At 39.1% G+C, this 13812-nt stretch overlaps 2 protein-coding genes across 2 annotated transcripts; both read left to right on the top strand.

Moving 5' to 3' along the window:
- Positions 1-5077: 5077 nt before the first annotated feature.
- eed (embryonic ectoderm development) lies at positions 5078-10428 on the top strand. The gene is made up of 12 exons (XM_027009743.3): positions 5078-5486; positions 7167-7319; positions 7458-7550; positions 7892-7957; positions 8130-8255; positions 8502-8583; positions 8663-8754; positions 8996-9129; positions 9230-9335; positions 9425-9583; positions 9710-9783; positions 9902-10428. The coding sequence occupies exons 1-12, from the start codon at positions 5373-5375 to the stop codon at positions 10026-10028; spliced, it is 1326 nt and encodes a 441-aa protein (XP_026865544.1). The 5' UTR covers positions 5078-5372; the 3' UTR covers positions 10029-10428.
- Positions 10429-10668: 240 nt separating this feature from the next.
- hikeshi (heat shock protein nuclear import factor hikeshi) lies at positions 10669-13416 on the top strand. The gene is made up of 5 exons (XM_027008833.3): positions 10669-10972; positions 11304-11541; positions 11658-11809; positions 12217-12335; positions 13056-13416. Exons 1-5 carry the CDS (start codon positions 10943-10945, stop codon positions 13108-13110), a joined length of 594 nt encoding a protein of 197 aa, XP_026864634.1. The 5' UTR covers positions 10669-10942; the 3' UTR covers positions 13111-13416.
- The last annotated feature ends 396 nt before the right edge of the window (positions 13417-13812 follow it).

The following is a 13812-nucleotide window of genomic DNA, read 5'->3' as shown; positions in this document are numbered from 1 at the left end:
TGTATCAGAGATATACAAATGACAGCATGACATTTCAAATCATGTCTGAACCTCAAATTTCCATTTACAAAACAGTAAAGTGTTCAGTGTCCATGCAACAGCAATTTCAATGAACAACTCTTTATCTTTTATTAGATGTGCGCACACACATACCCCTCCAACACACACACGCACACACATACACACACACACACACACACAGTGGTGTCACAGCACCCTGAGGTCTGATATTCTTCAATAATTTGACTGCATTGCTGTATGTAAATAATGAAAGCTAAATGTTTGAGGGTTCTTGTATTATAGTGTTTTTCCTGGTACCTTATTTCAGACAAAATAGCGTATTCTGACCATGGCATTTGCATATAAAAATTAAAAAACAAATACAAACCCTGTTGACTTAACCAAGAATTTTCCATTTGATCATGAAAACAGCTGTTTAATTGCATCTGTCATGTCAAAACTCATCTCTAGATTCAGCTTAGAGATTTGCAGGGTCATTATCTAGTTTCTTGACATTTTTCAAACCATAACAAATGTCATTTGATATTTCAAGCTTCATGGCATGATTTCCATTTCCAGAAGTGCAAATTAGGTAATCAAACATTTCAGCCAGTAATGTGTTTAAAGAAGATAACGTCACAAGATTAAAAACAGCAACTGTAAGCAGTGTACCACGTAAAGTGTTCTCATATTTACTTTAGGTGAAACTGAAACTGAGAGTGTGCGGACAAGATAGTGTTTACGATGAAACTGGTGGAAGCACCCAGGTTTATGCATGCAGACCATTCACTTGACATGTATGCAGACTTTAACACAGCTACTTCAGAAATATTAGATAATCCTTTAATAACTACTCAAGAAGAGTCATTCTGAACACAGACACAGTCAATCTCCACTTTTAATTTGCTATTCAAAACTCTATTAAAGATGTTGGTGAGACTATTTATTCAATTTGGAAATGTTGGGGAAATTCCCAAATCCCTAATTCCTATAATATACAGCCAAAGGGCCGAAGGGCAAGGGGCAGGACGCACAGGCTCCAGCGTGGTGGACTAACATTTGTGAACACATTAAGACAACGGCACTCACACGTATTACAAATGAAGAACATGAAACGGTTAACATTAAACACGATAAACACGGATACATCTAACAATGACGAGAATAACATTTAATGTTACCATTAACATCAACACATTACATCCACATTAACATGTTATGTAAACAATGACCAACACTCTGCACACTTTGTCAGGTTTATATACATTTAGACAAACAAGGTGCAGGTGTGTGCAGGTGTGGTTACAAACAACCCTCCCACTGCACGTAGTGGGCCAAACCACGTGGTTGCGAGAGGCGAGCGTTCTGTGACAATTCCCCATTAAGGAATCACATACAAGGTGCTTGAGTGAGCAAAGATTGTTTAATTGACAATCCAGGACTGGGAAGCCAAGCAGGCAGCAACTCCCCACCACACATATGAAATGAACACTTCTCCACAAGATCATTGTTCCAGAATCTAGCGTGTAAAGGTAGGGAGAGTGTAGACAGTGGAACATGTCTTGTCACAACACAGTAGTAAGATTACTGTTAGTTATGGTGTGATAATGTGGGGCTATATATCATATAGAGCATTATAAAGTGATAGAAAAGCATGAAGATGAATCACTGTGTACATGTAGTTAATTTATGTGTCATGTAGCAAATGGGTAATTAGAAAAGAAAAGCGTGGTTATCCCCCTAGGTTAGTCATAGCCAAGAATGTTGTGTGGAAAAAAAACAAAACAAACAAACAAATCAAAAACATTAGATAAGCTTCCTTTCCTATTAATCCAAACCTGAATTATCATCTAACAGGGCATAGAATGATACATAAAATTGATGCTGAACCACCTTCTGTGGGTCATTGCCAGACCAGTTTCTGTGGATCATTGCTGTTTCGTGGCATTTGACATTGAAGCCTGAATCAGTTCTAGCATTAAAGGTGTAACTTATAAGCTCAGTAGATTTATGGCCGAGAACAGCCAAGTGGCTACGTTCTCTGTGAGTGATACGGGTCATAGTACTTAAGTTACATTGTGTGGGAACTCCCAGTTCTTCTTGCACTTAGTGCTTCCTGTCTCACTGGAGGTTCCTGGCAGTGATGCAGTCTCCACCCACAACCACAGTGCTACTTTTATTCTCAGGCTGTGTAGATGACAGCAAAGTAATATAACACTGTAAAATGATTGTATGACATGGATGCGCAGAAGCATTTGGGTTACTGAGAAACATGATTAGGACTCATTGTGTGTGTGTGTGTGTGTGTGTGTGTGTGTGTGTGTGTGTGTGTGTGTGTGTGTGTGTGTGTGTGTGTGTGATTTCTGCAAGGCTGTCCATGTTCTAAGTATCCAAATGGTTCTGTTAAAAAAAAGCAAATTTTCTCCATCACTGACTCACACCATGCTTTGCCCCTGAAGCTTCCCCATTGCTAATAACAGTGAGATGCTCCACTCTTCCTCTTCCGCATTTTATTCCTTTTCTCTATGCGTTTAAGTGTGTCTGGCTTTTCTAAATATAAAGACCCAGGAGGAAGTTGGATATTATGTTCTGCGTGGACCGTGTTACTAAAATTTTTCTTTTTTTCTTTTTTTTTTTTTAAAAAAGCCTATGGAACTTTCTCTTTTTTTTAGCCTGTACATTTGCAGTGTCAGGCAGATCTGAGCACACGTCTGAAGACACATCAGCAGTTTAATTTGTTTCAAAAAAAAAAAGGAAGAAATGATAGCAGCTGCAGAGGGCAGCTATGAATAATGTTGCACTGTCCACTGTTTTAGGTTTAATTAAAACCGAGCTTAGACATTAACATCACATCTGCTGGAGCAGGCCAGGAAAGTCCACAACTGCTGGGAAAAGCAGCGAGGTAATTGCTCACTAAGAATACTGATAGTTGTGAAAATGAGAGGGGCTTCCCTACTGGCCTCGTTTACCATTTAGATTTGGACTATTTAGGTTCAAGCTGAAACCATACCAACACTGACTCTCATGTGAAAAAGCATGTCAATATCAATTTTGGTTTCTAATTTCACAGTGTGATTATTCGCAAAAAGTTAAATCCCTAACAATACCTAACAGTAGCGATTCCAGGGGTGCAGCGTCCAGAAATGAAGTCTTTTCAGTGCAGGATCTTGTGCGGTTAATCCTTTGGGGATAATTATTTCTCCCATAATGATACAGATGCACAAATAAGAAAAATGTCTGACAGTGTCCAAGTCACACTTGAAATATACATTTAACAAGGTCATCTCTGGGTCATCATTTGAGCACTATTTGAGAAACAAGAACTCCAAGACAAACATTAACATGTGATGTTTCTTTTTCAGCTCTTGAGCATATAGCATCTTCTTCCTTTCTTTCCTTCCTAAAATGATTATCTGTTACAAGTTAATTGCATATGTAACCAAACTTCAATAAATAATTTATTCCAATTAAACAAAGTGATACAGATGATTGTAGCCTGCAACTGCTCTGGATGTGGTACATGTAAATTTATTAACACAGCCACTAAAATAAATGTACATCACAGAAACCAAGAGAAGGCTTGCTGATCATTTCATTAAACATCTTTGGACCATCAGATATGAGGATTTATTGTTTCCAGTGGGAAATCATTTTAATCTTAATGGGTACCACACTAATAATAAATCTCTTTGCACTACCAATTGTCTGAAATATTCTGTTTCACTGGAAACCTTGCAAATTATACTGTAATTTTATGACCTCAAAAGCTTAATTAAAATACATGATTAATTAAAATGTCTTGCCTGTTTCTTGAGGTGCAGTGTGTGTGATAGGATGCAGGGTGAGAGAAGTGCTTTCAGGCAGGAGGGGGCAGGTGCATTTTTGGCTTTTGTCAAGCAGCAGGGATTTAAATCTGATGCAGGCAACTACAGGCAGTCAGTGGAGGGAACTCAGCAATGGAGTGATGTGTGTGAACCTGTAAGGAGTCAAGCAACTGCATTCTTGATCAGCTCCATGGATCTAGTTGTGTATGCAGGGAGGCCTTGCTGAAAATTAAGTGTGTTTTCAGTGTGTTTCCTGAGAGAGAGAGAGAGAGAGAGAGAGAGAGAGAGAGAGAGAGAGAGAGAGAGAGAGAGAGAGAGAAAAAAAAATCTGTGACACTAAAGAAAAAAATTATTAAAACACATTCACAGAAACTTGTTTTACAATTTTCCACATTTTATATGTTTTGGGAAGAAACACATCTTTTCCTCATACATCACATTCTCATTATAACTCTGAGAAAACTTGCACATAAGACAAATATATGCAGTAACATTTTTTAAATATTCAAAAGAAATTGAGAAAATTGCAGAAGGAGACAAGTTATTTGCCTACATTAGGCTATAAAAAAAATCACATTTTTTTCTTTAGTGCCACAGATTCTGGCTAATACTCATAGGATCATAGCATCTGCACACACCCATAACCATCCACACTCACTATACAATTCCTTGGTACAGTTTAATGAGACATTGTGAAAGGAGGACACATTTCAACCAAGATTTCAATAGGGTGGAAGAACTATGAGACTTGGAATTGTTGAGACCTGCATGAAAATACTTGGTTGCATTCCAAAGAAGAAACATGCCCAACCTCATCATAAATGCTTTTACTGGTGTTGTGATACTTTCACAGATTGAAATTAACTTGATTCAGTTTACATAGATTTTATTAATACACATGAATTCATACACATGCTTTGTAGTCCATATAAGAGAATCAGTGACTAGACTCTTACTTATGTGTAAAAAAGGAGGACTATGGATAGGTTCAACAGAGCAGTCTTCAGATAATATATTATTATTGTTATTAAAAAAAATATTTTATATATAGCGCGCCCATATTGTGTAAAGTCAGCTAAATGGTAAATGTGATTTATACGTGACAGTTTAGTTCACGTATGTACGTGCTTACATAACCAACACTCTTCCTCATGCTCAAATATGGGCATGAGGAAGAACAACAACTACGTTTGCACCAAGGTCCAAGTCCACCTGAAAGGATTGACTAGAAATTCAGGATAAACTACTCGTAATTCTCGGCTAACTAATCCTCAATTTAGGCACAACATTAGTCTTGGCAGACCGGTTTATGTGCTGTGACAAGAGACACTATGATGTCTTTAAATTATTTAAAGAAACGACTAAACACTTTACTTTGTAAACCAGCAACGGTGATTCAGCAATACGCGAGCTCGACCGAATAAATATTGTTTGTAAAAGGCCCCCCCCTAGTGTACGAAAATTTAGTGGCACGTTGAATCACTTTGCAACAGTGTGGCACCACCTGCTTTCTGGCAGTGTGACTACAGTGTTCACCCGGGGAAGAAGATGAGGGGGAAGATGTCTGAGGCTCATGCCGAGGCGGGAAACGAAATGCCGGCAAAAAAGCAGAAACTGAGCAGCGATGAAAACAGTAACCCTGACCTTTCTGGAGACGAAAACGTGAGCGAATCTTTTTACTGTGATCCTGTCGAGCAATACGATGACAGATTTCTCAAGTCGCTTGTTCCATTGTTGATGTAAGGTAGCGTTAGCTAGCTCCTATCCAACTTGAAAGTTGTCATTGTTGTTAAAGTACCCAATACTGTACCCGAAAGTGTGCCAAGTTAATTACCTACCTAGATAATTTCATCAGCGTTGAAGGTTTGTGGTTTATATTTTATCTTCGTCTGTTCTCGTGTCTTTTGACAACCGCATGTGCTCTGTTTTCATTGAGACTGGCTACTGTTGTTAGCTTGTTAGCTAGCTATCTGCCTCAATCACCGGTTAGTAATTTATGACATTTAGCTTTGAATCCTGATAACTATAATCTCACCGTCCCTTAACCATTTTCGGTAAGAGGTTATGAAAGGTTTAAACATTTGTTTCGTTTACCTGATGTGCGATCTGATGCTGGCTAAAACACCTAGCTAGGCTATAGCGCCTAGGCCGTATTCAGTATCAGTGTGCAAACTATCTTAGCTTAGCTAGGCTAATCCAGTGGGTGCGTTTTACAGCCACAGCGGCTAATCAGACTGATAGCACCTCGACACCGCTACTGTTGCATTTGTTGTGAATACTGTTTGTGGAAAGAAAAACCGAACAACTCCATTGTATTGGGAGAGAGGCCCTGTCCATTTTTTTTTCTCCTTACGTCCTCGAGAAGGTCCTCTTTGAAATGCACACTCGAGACGTAAAAGGGGGCAAACCGCGTTCAAGGCGCGTGAGGCTGTAGAGTAGAATGGGGACACATTTGCTCACGTCAGTGCAACTGTAACGTCACTTCCGCGTATGCCAGCATGCTGAGCTATATTTATATGTTTAAAAAAAAAAAGTAATTTTGTCTGTCCGTATAAGGACATAAGGTAGTACAGAACGAATGCTGTTTAATGTCACACCAACACAGGGTAAACCTCATTTTCTTTTTTTAAAGAGATAATATCAGATAGCAAGTATAGCTGGTGATATACATTAAATAAAGCTGTGAATAGGCTTACATAGATAAGAAACTACTCCAATTTTTATGGAAGCGACTGAGTTTCAGGGTTTTTTTTTGTCATGAAGTATGTATTTGCCATGACTTATAAAAATATCCAACCCCCTTAAGTCATCATATTCTTTTAAAATAGAAATGGCACTTACACTGATTGTTCCAGCCAGTATTTTTAATTTAAGACAACATGAACTTTAATTTTTCCAAAATTTAATAATTATTTAACAGTAGATCTTTATTAAAAAATAAACTGAAAAATGTTGCTCGCAGAAGTATTCAAGGTTTTCTATAGTACAAAGGGTTAGACTTATATACTTATGCAAAATGCATTTTTGTCACAGAGCATTTTCTTACATGAAGATAGTATGACTTAAATTAGGCTAATTATGAGGCTCAGACATTAATAATAAAATTACAACACAAAATTAAAGAAACAAAGGTGCAAGTTTAGTACAATTTACTACAACTACTACAATTTAGTAACTAATGGTCTCACACTGCATGCAATAAATTAATCTCCAATTTGTTTTGTAATGTGACCATGACAACAGGCTAAACAAATTATTTAGCATATCATCTTAATATCTGAGAATGTCAAAAATGATTTCTGGTTGACGCATGAACAAATCTAATTAAATATCATGTTGCAGGACGATGCTGCAAGCATCGAGAGCGGCACGAACGCCGAGCGCCCAGACACTCCCACTAACACCGCCAATGCCCCGGGCAGGAAGAGCTGGGGCAAAGGCAAGTGGAAGTCGAAGAAATGCAAATACTCCTTCAAGTGTGTTAACAGTCTGAGGGTAAGACGTAGCTGCAAGCCCCTCCTAGAGATGTGCCTTGGCTTCCACTTTATTGAAAAGGACATTTGTTGTGCATCCATCCCATGTCCACACTTGAAGATCTTGCTGTAATGCTTTTGAATGCTTCACACTTTTTAGGAGGACCATGGCCAGCCTTTGTTTGGTGTCCAGTTCAACTGGCATAGCAAGGAGGGCGACCCCCTTGTCTTTGCCACAGTGGGAAGCAACAGAGTAAGTGGCTGAAACTCTCGGCCTAGTCTAAAGGCTAAAAAATTAAACAGTGTCTGAGCCATTTATATGAATTTTTATTACTCATTATAACTGGAGTAGTCTGAATATTGTTAATAAGTAGTGAGTTTTTTAGATGCTACAATCCCTAAATACTAAATGCTTACCACAAGTGCCTGACAGCCCGATGTGAAACAGAGCACCAATCTGGTGTGGTTCATCAGGACATTTCGCAAAGACTACCTACATAAACTTCATATGTATGCCCAGATAGCCTATCGTTTGTTCTTTGCCTCAGTAGGGTTGAATGTGGTTGTTTTACTGTACATTCTTTTTCTCTACAGGTCACCTTATACGAATGTCATTCTCAAGGAGAAATTCGTCTCCTGCAGTCTTACGTAGATGCAGATGTATCCTTGTCTTATTCATTTTCTTTACAATTAGGTTAAACCCACTTGATGCAAATTGCAGTACTTTAGTGGACCTTTGTTGCTGGGACAAGAAGAAATATAATTTACAGCCCAATGACTTATTTAAAATCCAAAGCCAAGCCCCCTTCCCTTTTCCTTGACTGATCTACAGGCTGATGAGAACTTCTATACCTGCGCATGGACCTATGACACCAGCACCAGTCACCCTCTCTTGGCGGTGGCTGGCTCTCGCGGCATTATCCGCATCATCAACCACATCACTATGCAATGCGTTAAAGTAAGTCAGATGGCATGCGCATCAATGGTTTAGGCTCTCTGTGTTCATGTGCTCATCAGTTGGTTACATGTTTGCTCATGGTAAATATAACTTTTGTTGAAACTGTTATGACTTATTGTTTGCTTCCCTCCATGAGCATGCCCAAGCAAAAACTAAAAGGTAGCAGTGAAAGGCTTGGCTGTGAACTAGGCTTGGGTACATGCTAGGCTTTCATTGTGATGATAATTATTTATGCTTCACTTGCAGCATTATGTAGGGCACGGAAACGCCATCAATGAGCTCAAATTTCACCCGAGAGATCCCAATCTTCTGCTGTCAGTAAGCAAAGGTAGGGAGACATCTCAGCCACAGTTAATACTAAATGAGGCAGTTGCAGAAAGGCCATTAACTGGGGTCTCGTTTATCAGACCATGCACTGCGTCTGTGGAACATTCAGACGGACACTCTCGTAGCCATATTTGGTGGTGTGGAGGGCCACAGAGATGAGGTCTTGAGTGCGGTGAGTGAAATAAGTATGAAATAAGTGTTTGCGAACGGACGTTTTTTTGGTGTTTTTTTTTTTAAATTGCTGTGCCAGTGAATAGGCCATCATTTTGTGTTCAAAAATTTCATTTGGCTCACCAAAGTGAGTTTCTCTTTACCTGTAGCTCAGTTGCAGTCATTTCTAGGTCAGGAAAAATGGAGAATAATGTGGACAGCGCATGTTTATGCTAGTTACTAAACCATCCTGTTGGCTGTAGGACTTTGACCTCCTCGGTGAGAAGATCATGTCCTGTGGAATGGATCACTCTCTCAAGTTGTGGAGGATCAACTCGGAGAGAATGCAGAAAGCAATAAGAGGTTCTTATGAGTACAACCCCAGCAAGACCAACAGGTAGACTGCATGCTCTACTTGAGGGACTTTAGTTATTTAAAAGATTTTTGTTTTTAGTATAGATACAGTCTCATTGTGTCCAACTCTTTTTGTATTTCAGGCCTTTTGTATCTCAGAAGATCCATTTTCCAGACTTCTCCACAAGAGATATACATAGAAACTATGTTGATTGTGTGCGCTGGCTTGGGGATCTAATCCTGTCTAAGGTAATATGCATTGTATAATATTTATCCTGAGATATTTAAGACTTCTTCCATTAACACTAATTCTCCTCGAATCTTGTTCCCATTATTAGTCCTGTGAAAATGCTATTGTGTGTTGGAAACCTGGGAAGATGGAAGATGATATTGACCATATCAAGCCCAATGAGTCCAATGTGACTATTTTGGGCCGCTTTGACTATAGCCAGTGTGACATCTGGTACATGCGCTTCTCCATGGACTTCTGGCAGAAGGTGCTTATTAAAGATTACACACAGTACAATACTCTTGAATTTAAGTCTTTACATAAGACTTGTTTACCAGTTATGGAACAACTTGGGTTTAGTGCACACAAGTAATCATAATTGCTGTTGCTACAGATGTTAGCTCTAGGAAATCAGGTCGGGAAACTCTATGTCTGGGACTTGGAAGTAGAAGACCCTCATAAAGCAAAGTAAGATAATTCCTCATCACTTTCCTACATGGCTGCCCACATTTTGTACTCAAAATCCTGTTTCTCTTGTCAGGTTATTTTAGGAGTCTGTTTTTCTTCTGTTTCTCTCATTCTATAGGTGCACCACCCTCACCATACCAAAATGCACATCAGCTATCAGACAGACCAGCTTCAGCAGGGACAGCAGTATTCTCATAGCTGTGTGTGACGATGCCTCTATCTGGCGCTGGGACAGACTACGCTGATGAGTCATCATTCCTGAAACGGGTTGAAATTACTGCTCTTCACATGGGGGGGTCCTGCTGGCCGAGGAGCTTGGACAATGGATGCTCATTGTGTCCAATATCCTTAGGCTGTGGAAGCTGCTCAATGTGGTGCCCCCTATCAGTGACCATTCCCCAATATCAGGCAGTTCCTGGCATTGCATAATTCCCCTTTTTCTCTTCGGAAATTGCTTTGAGGATAATCAAAACTGTTCTCTGACGAAGTCTTGGATACTAATCTACACATGTATATCTCCTGAAAACATTAACTGGGGCAAGTAAAGTGCTTCCATTTATTTAAGTTAGGTTACCTCAGATGTGTTGCACCTCTGCTTTTTTGTCACCTTTTCTGTCTTTAATAAATACCTATTTTTTAACAGTTTCCCTTGTTTTGTTAATATGACGTTCTGTATCTTTTGGAAGAACGTAAATAGTTTTGTTGCAATCACTTAAACGTAATCGAAACCTTACAGAGAAAAAACTATGGAACGAAACGTAGGTTTTTTTCTTATCGTCACATTTATTTCCTTATTAAATTATACAATACAGTTAATTATCCAGTACTTTTTCAAATATTCACTAAAAATACCACTTGGTAAAACACGCTCCTATGTTTTGTTTCCGGGGTCAATACACATCGGAAACTAGCCTATCATGTGCTTTCTGTCGATTCGAAGTTTCTAGCAACCGCAAAATATTCAGTATTATGCGAACATATGCCAGTGACTGTTAAAAGCAGATATCAATAACTAGTGAAAATGTTTTAGCTCGGCTATAAAATAATGTCTGAAGATATTCACGTATTTCTAAAATAACTAAAATAGTTATTTAGGTAGCAAACGAGCTAACCTGCTAACTGAATAAGTTTTCACTTAACTAACCTAACAGTATTGATCATGTTTGGCTGTCTAGTTGCAGGCAGACTGGTAAGTAATCAATGTTGACCAATTGGTGTCAACATAGTGTGAGCTTCCCAGGCCAACGTCTTAACGTTTACGGCGACTCCAGAATTAGATATTAGATAAGTAGTTTAAAATGAATAGTTAGCTGTGCTAACAGGCTAGTTAGCCAATTAGCTAACTGAGCTTCAACCTAGCTAGCTCAAACGATGGGGTCTGTAGCTGACTAGCTAACTAGTTTATGATGGTCTTTACTGGAAAATCTCGAATCGTTTTGACGAAAGTTGTACTCCAACGTGCAAACAACCTGCACTTTGTTTAATTTCACTATGGTATTCATGCCACTTGTCCACTATAGGTTCAGACAGACGCTCAGCAAGTTGCGAGCGACAAATTTGTCTTCAACCTGCCAGACTATGAAAATGTGAACCACGTCGTTGTCTTCATGTTGGGAACAGTGCCTTTCCCTGCAGGCATGGGCGGTGCCGTCTATTTTTCCTTCCCTGACCCCAACGTTGGGCAGGTGTGGCAACTCCTCGGCTTCATAACCAACGAAAAACCAAGTGCCATATTTAAAATATCTGGCTTAAAAGCTGGTAGGTTGTTGTTCTTTTTTTTCTCTGTCTGATATCTGTCTGTCCGTGGTAAGATCAAATGTTTTTTTTACCTACCTGGCGAAGTTTACTCCCCTACACATCACTGCCTTGTAAAGGTGAGGGTGGAGCTCATCCATTTGGCATGATGGCAGCTCCTCAAGCCCCATCAGTAGCCCAGGTGGGCGTTTCTGTGGAGACCCTTGACCAGCTGGCTCAGCAGACACCAGTCTCTAACGCGGCTGTCTCCATCATGGATTCTTTCACACAGGTAAAGCAGTAAGCGGCAATAACAGAACACACATTAAATATTTTTGATCTGGTTCAGCAGACTAAGATTAGCCCTAAATGTAGATTAAAAATTGGTTATATATAGTGAATCACAATTAACATAATTTATTACAAGACTAGGCAGACCTGTAATCGAAAGGTTGCTGGTTCAAGTGTCACCACTGCCAAGTTGCCACTGTTGGGCCCCTGAGCAAGGCCTTTAACCCTCAATTGTGCAAGTTGTACTCAGTCATAATTGTACATTGCTTTGGTTAAAAGCATCAGCTGAATGCCATAAATGTAAACTAGGCTAAATCGGTGCTCAGTGCTTAATAATTGGTAGAGAAATGCCGTCTAAAACAAAATGTCTCATGTTACTCTTAACTTTCTTTGTGCTACCCCTGACAGTTCACTCAGAAGATGCTAGAGAGTCTATACAACTACACCTCCTCCTTTGCCCAATTGCAGTCTCAGATGACACCAAACCCCTCAGAAATGTATGTTCCTGCCAGCTCCATTCTTAAGTGGTGAGTCTTATGTTAAAACTGGTTACCACAGAATACTGCCAAGGAGGTTTCCTCACCCTTTCACTTGGCCTTGATTTATTTGTAATTACCTGCCACAATATCATTGACTGCCACGTATTGCTTTTCTTTCTTTTTCTTTCTATTTAAGATGGGTAAAGCTTATGTCATTGTAGAGCTGTGTGCAGCACATTGATTTGCTCAGCTCTTGCTTGCCCTGTTCTCACTCACTCACACACAAACACATTGTCAGTATACTTGCATGTGAGTAGCCCTTGTTGTCCGTCCACACTTTGTATCAAAACACTTGGGAGGAAGCATTGTAGTTTTGTCCAAAACTGATGCATTCAAGTTAACCCTGATAAATTGGTCTATCTTAACACAATATTGATTGTTTCAGAGAGCAGATTGTTCAAAAGAAGTTATTAGAAAGCATGTAAGGAACCTAGCTAGTTAGGATAGCTAAAATAATGTTAGAATACAGTTGGATTATTGAGGCTTGCATTGTGTACATACCACTCTAGCAAGCACCACAACCCCCTGCCCTTCACCAGACAGCTATCACCACAAATGTAATCAAATTCTGTGGGAAACACTGTTGGATTATTTACTATAGTAAAGTTACTAGTTAATATATACTAATATAACAAATAATCTGTGTATGCCTTGAATATCCATGTTCCCAAATTGACATTGGATTAATGTTTTTTCCTCCCTTTTCAGGTATGAAAACTTTCAGAGACGAATGGTGCAGAATCCAAACTTCTGGAAGACATGATGTGTTTTGTTAACTGAATGACTAGCTAACAGAAGAGCAGAAATTCACTGACATGCATTCAATCCAGGCTTACATGGAACTCCTGATGGGCAATAGGTTATTACCGTACACTAAAATGTGAAAGCCATTTTGTGATGTACCGTTAACACGATAGCTTAAAACATTTTTATAGCCATTGCTGAACCGCAAACACACAATATTATTGAAGTGCTTTTGGATATTTTTTTCCAGCAGATTTGCAATCGGATGTTTCAGAACTTCAGACCACATTGAAATGTAACAGCATATTAAATCGGTGTATTGCAATTTTTTGTTTCTATAAGTTTTTGGGGGGTTTTATTTATTTATTTATTTTATCTTGGACAAAAATGCTAGCATGGGAATGTTAGCATGGGAATCATTCTCACTTCATCACTAAGCAAATGAAGGCTCACTGTTTAGGTATATAGTTAAGCAAACCGAAAAGGTAACAGTTAATTTGATAAGTTGTTGGTTGTGTGAACTGATGATTCCTAAGAAAATTATTACTCTTGTAAAGTACTGAATATGCTGTTTCAAATGTTTGAAGCTGTCGGGTGAATCCGCAGCGAACTGCATAGTTTTTCCGACCTAGTCTATTCCCATTGTGTACGGTTGAAAATATTACCGTGTGATGTTACAATGACACTGTCCCCTAAAGAAACTGTAACAATGCAGGAGGTA

Source organism: Electrophorus electricus, chromosome 18 (assembly GCF_041902795.1).
Source record: "Electrophorus electricus isolate QZ-2024a chromosome 18, ASM4190279v1, whole genome shotgun sequence".
Classification (NCBI taxonomy): Eukaryota; Metazoa; Chordata; class Actinopteri; order Gymnotiformes; family Gymnotidae; genus Electrophorus; species Electrophorus electricus.
This window is presented reverse-complemented; position numbering and strand designations above follow the sequence as displayed.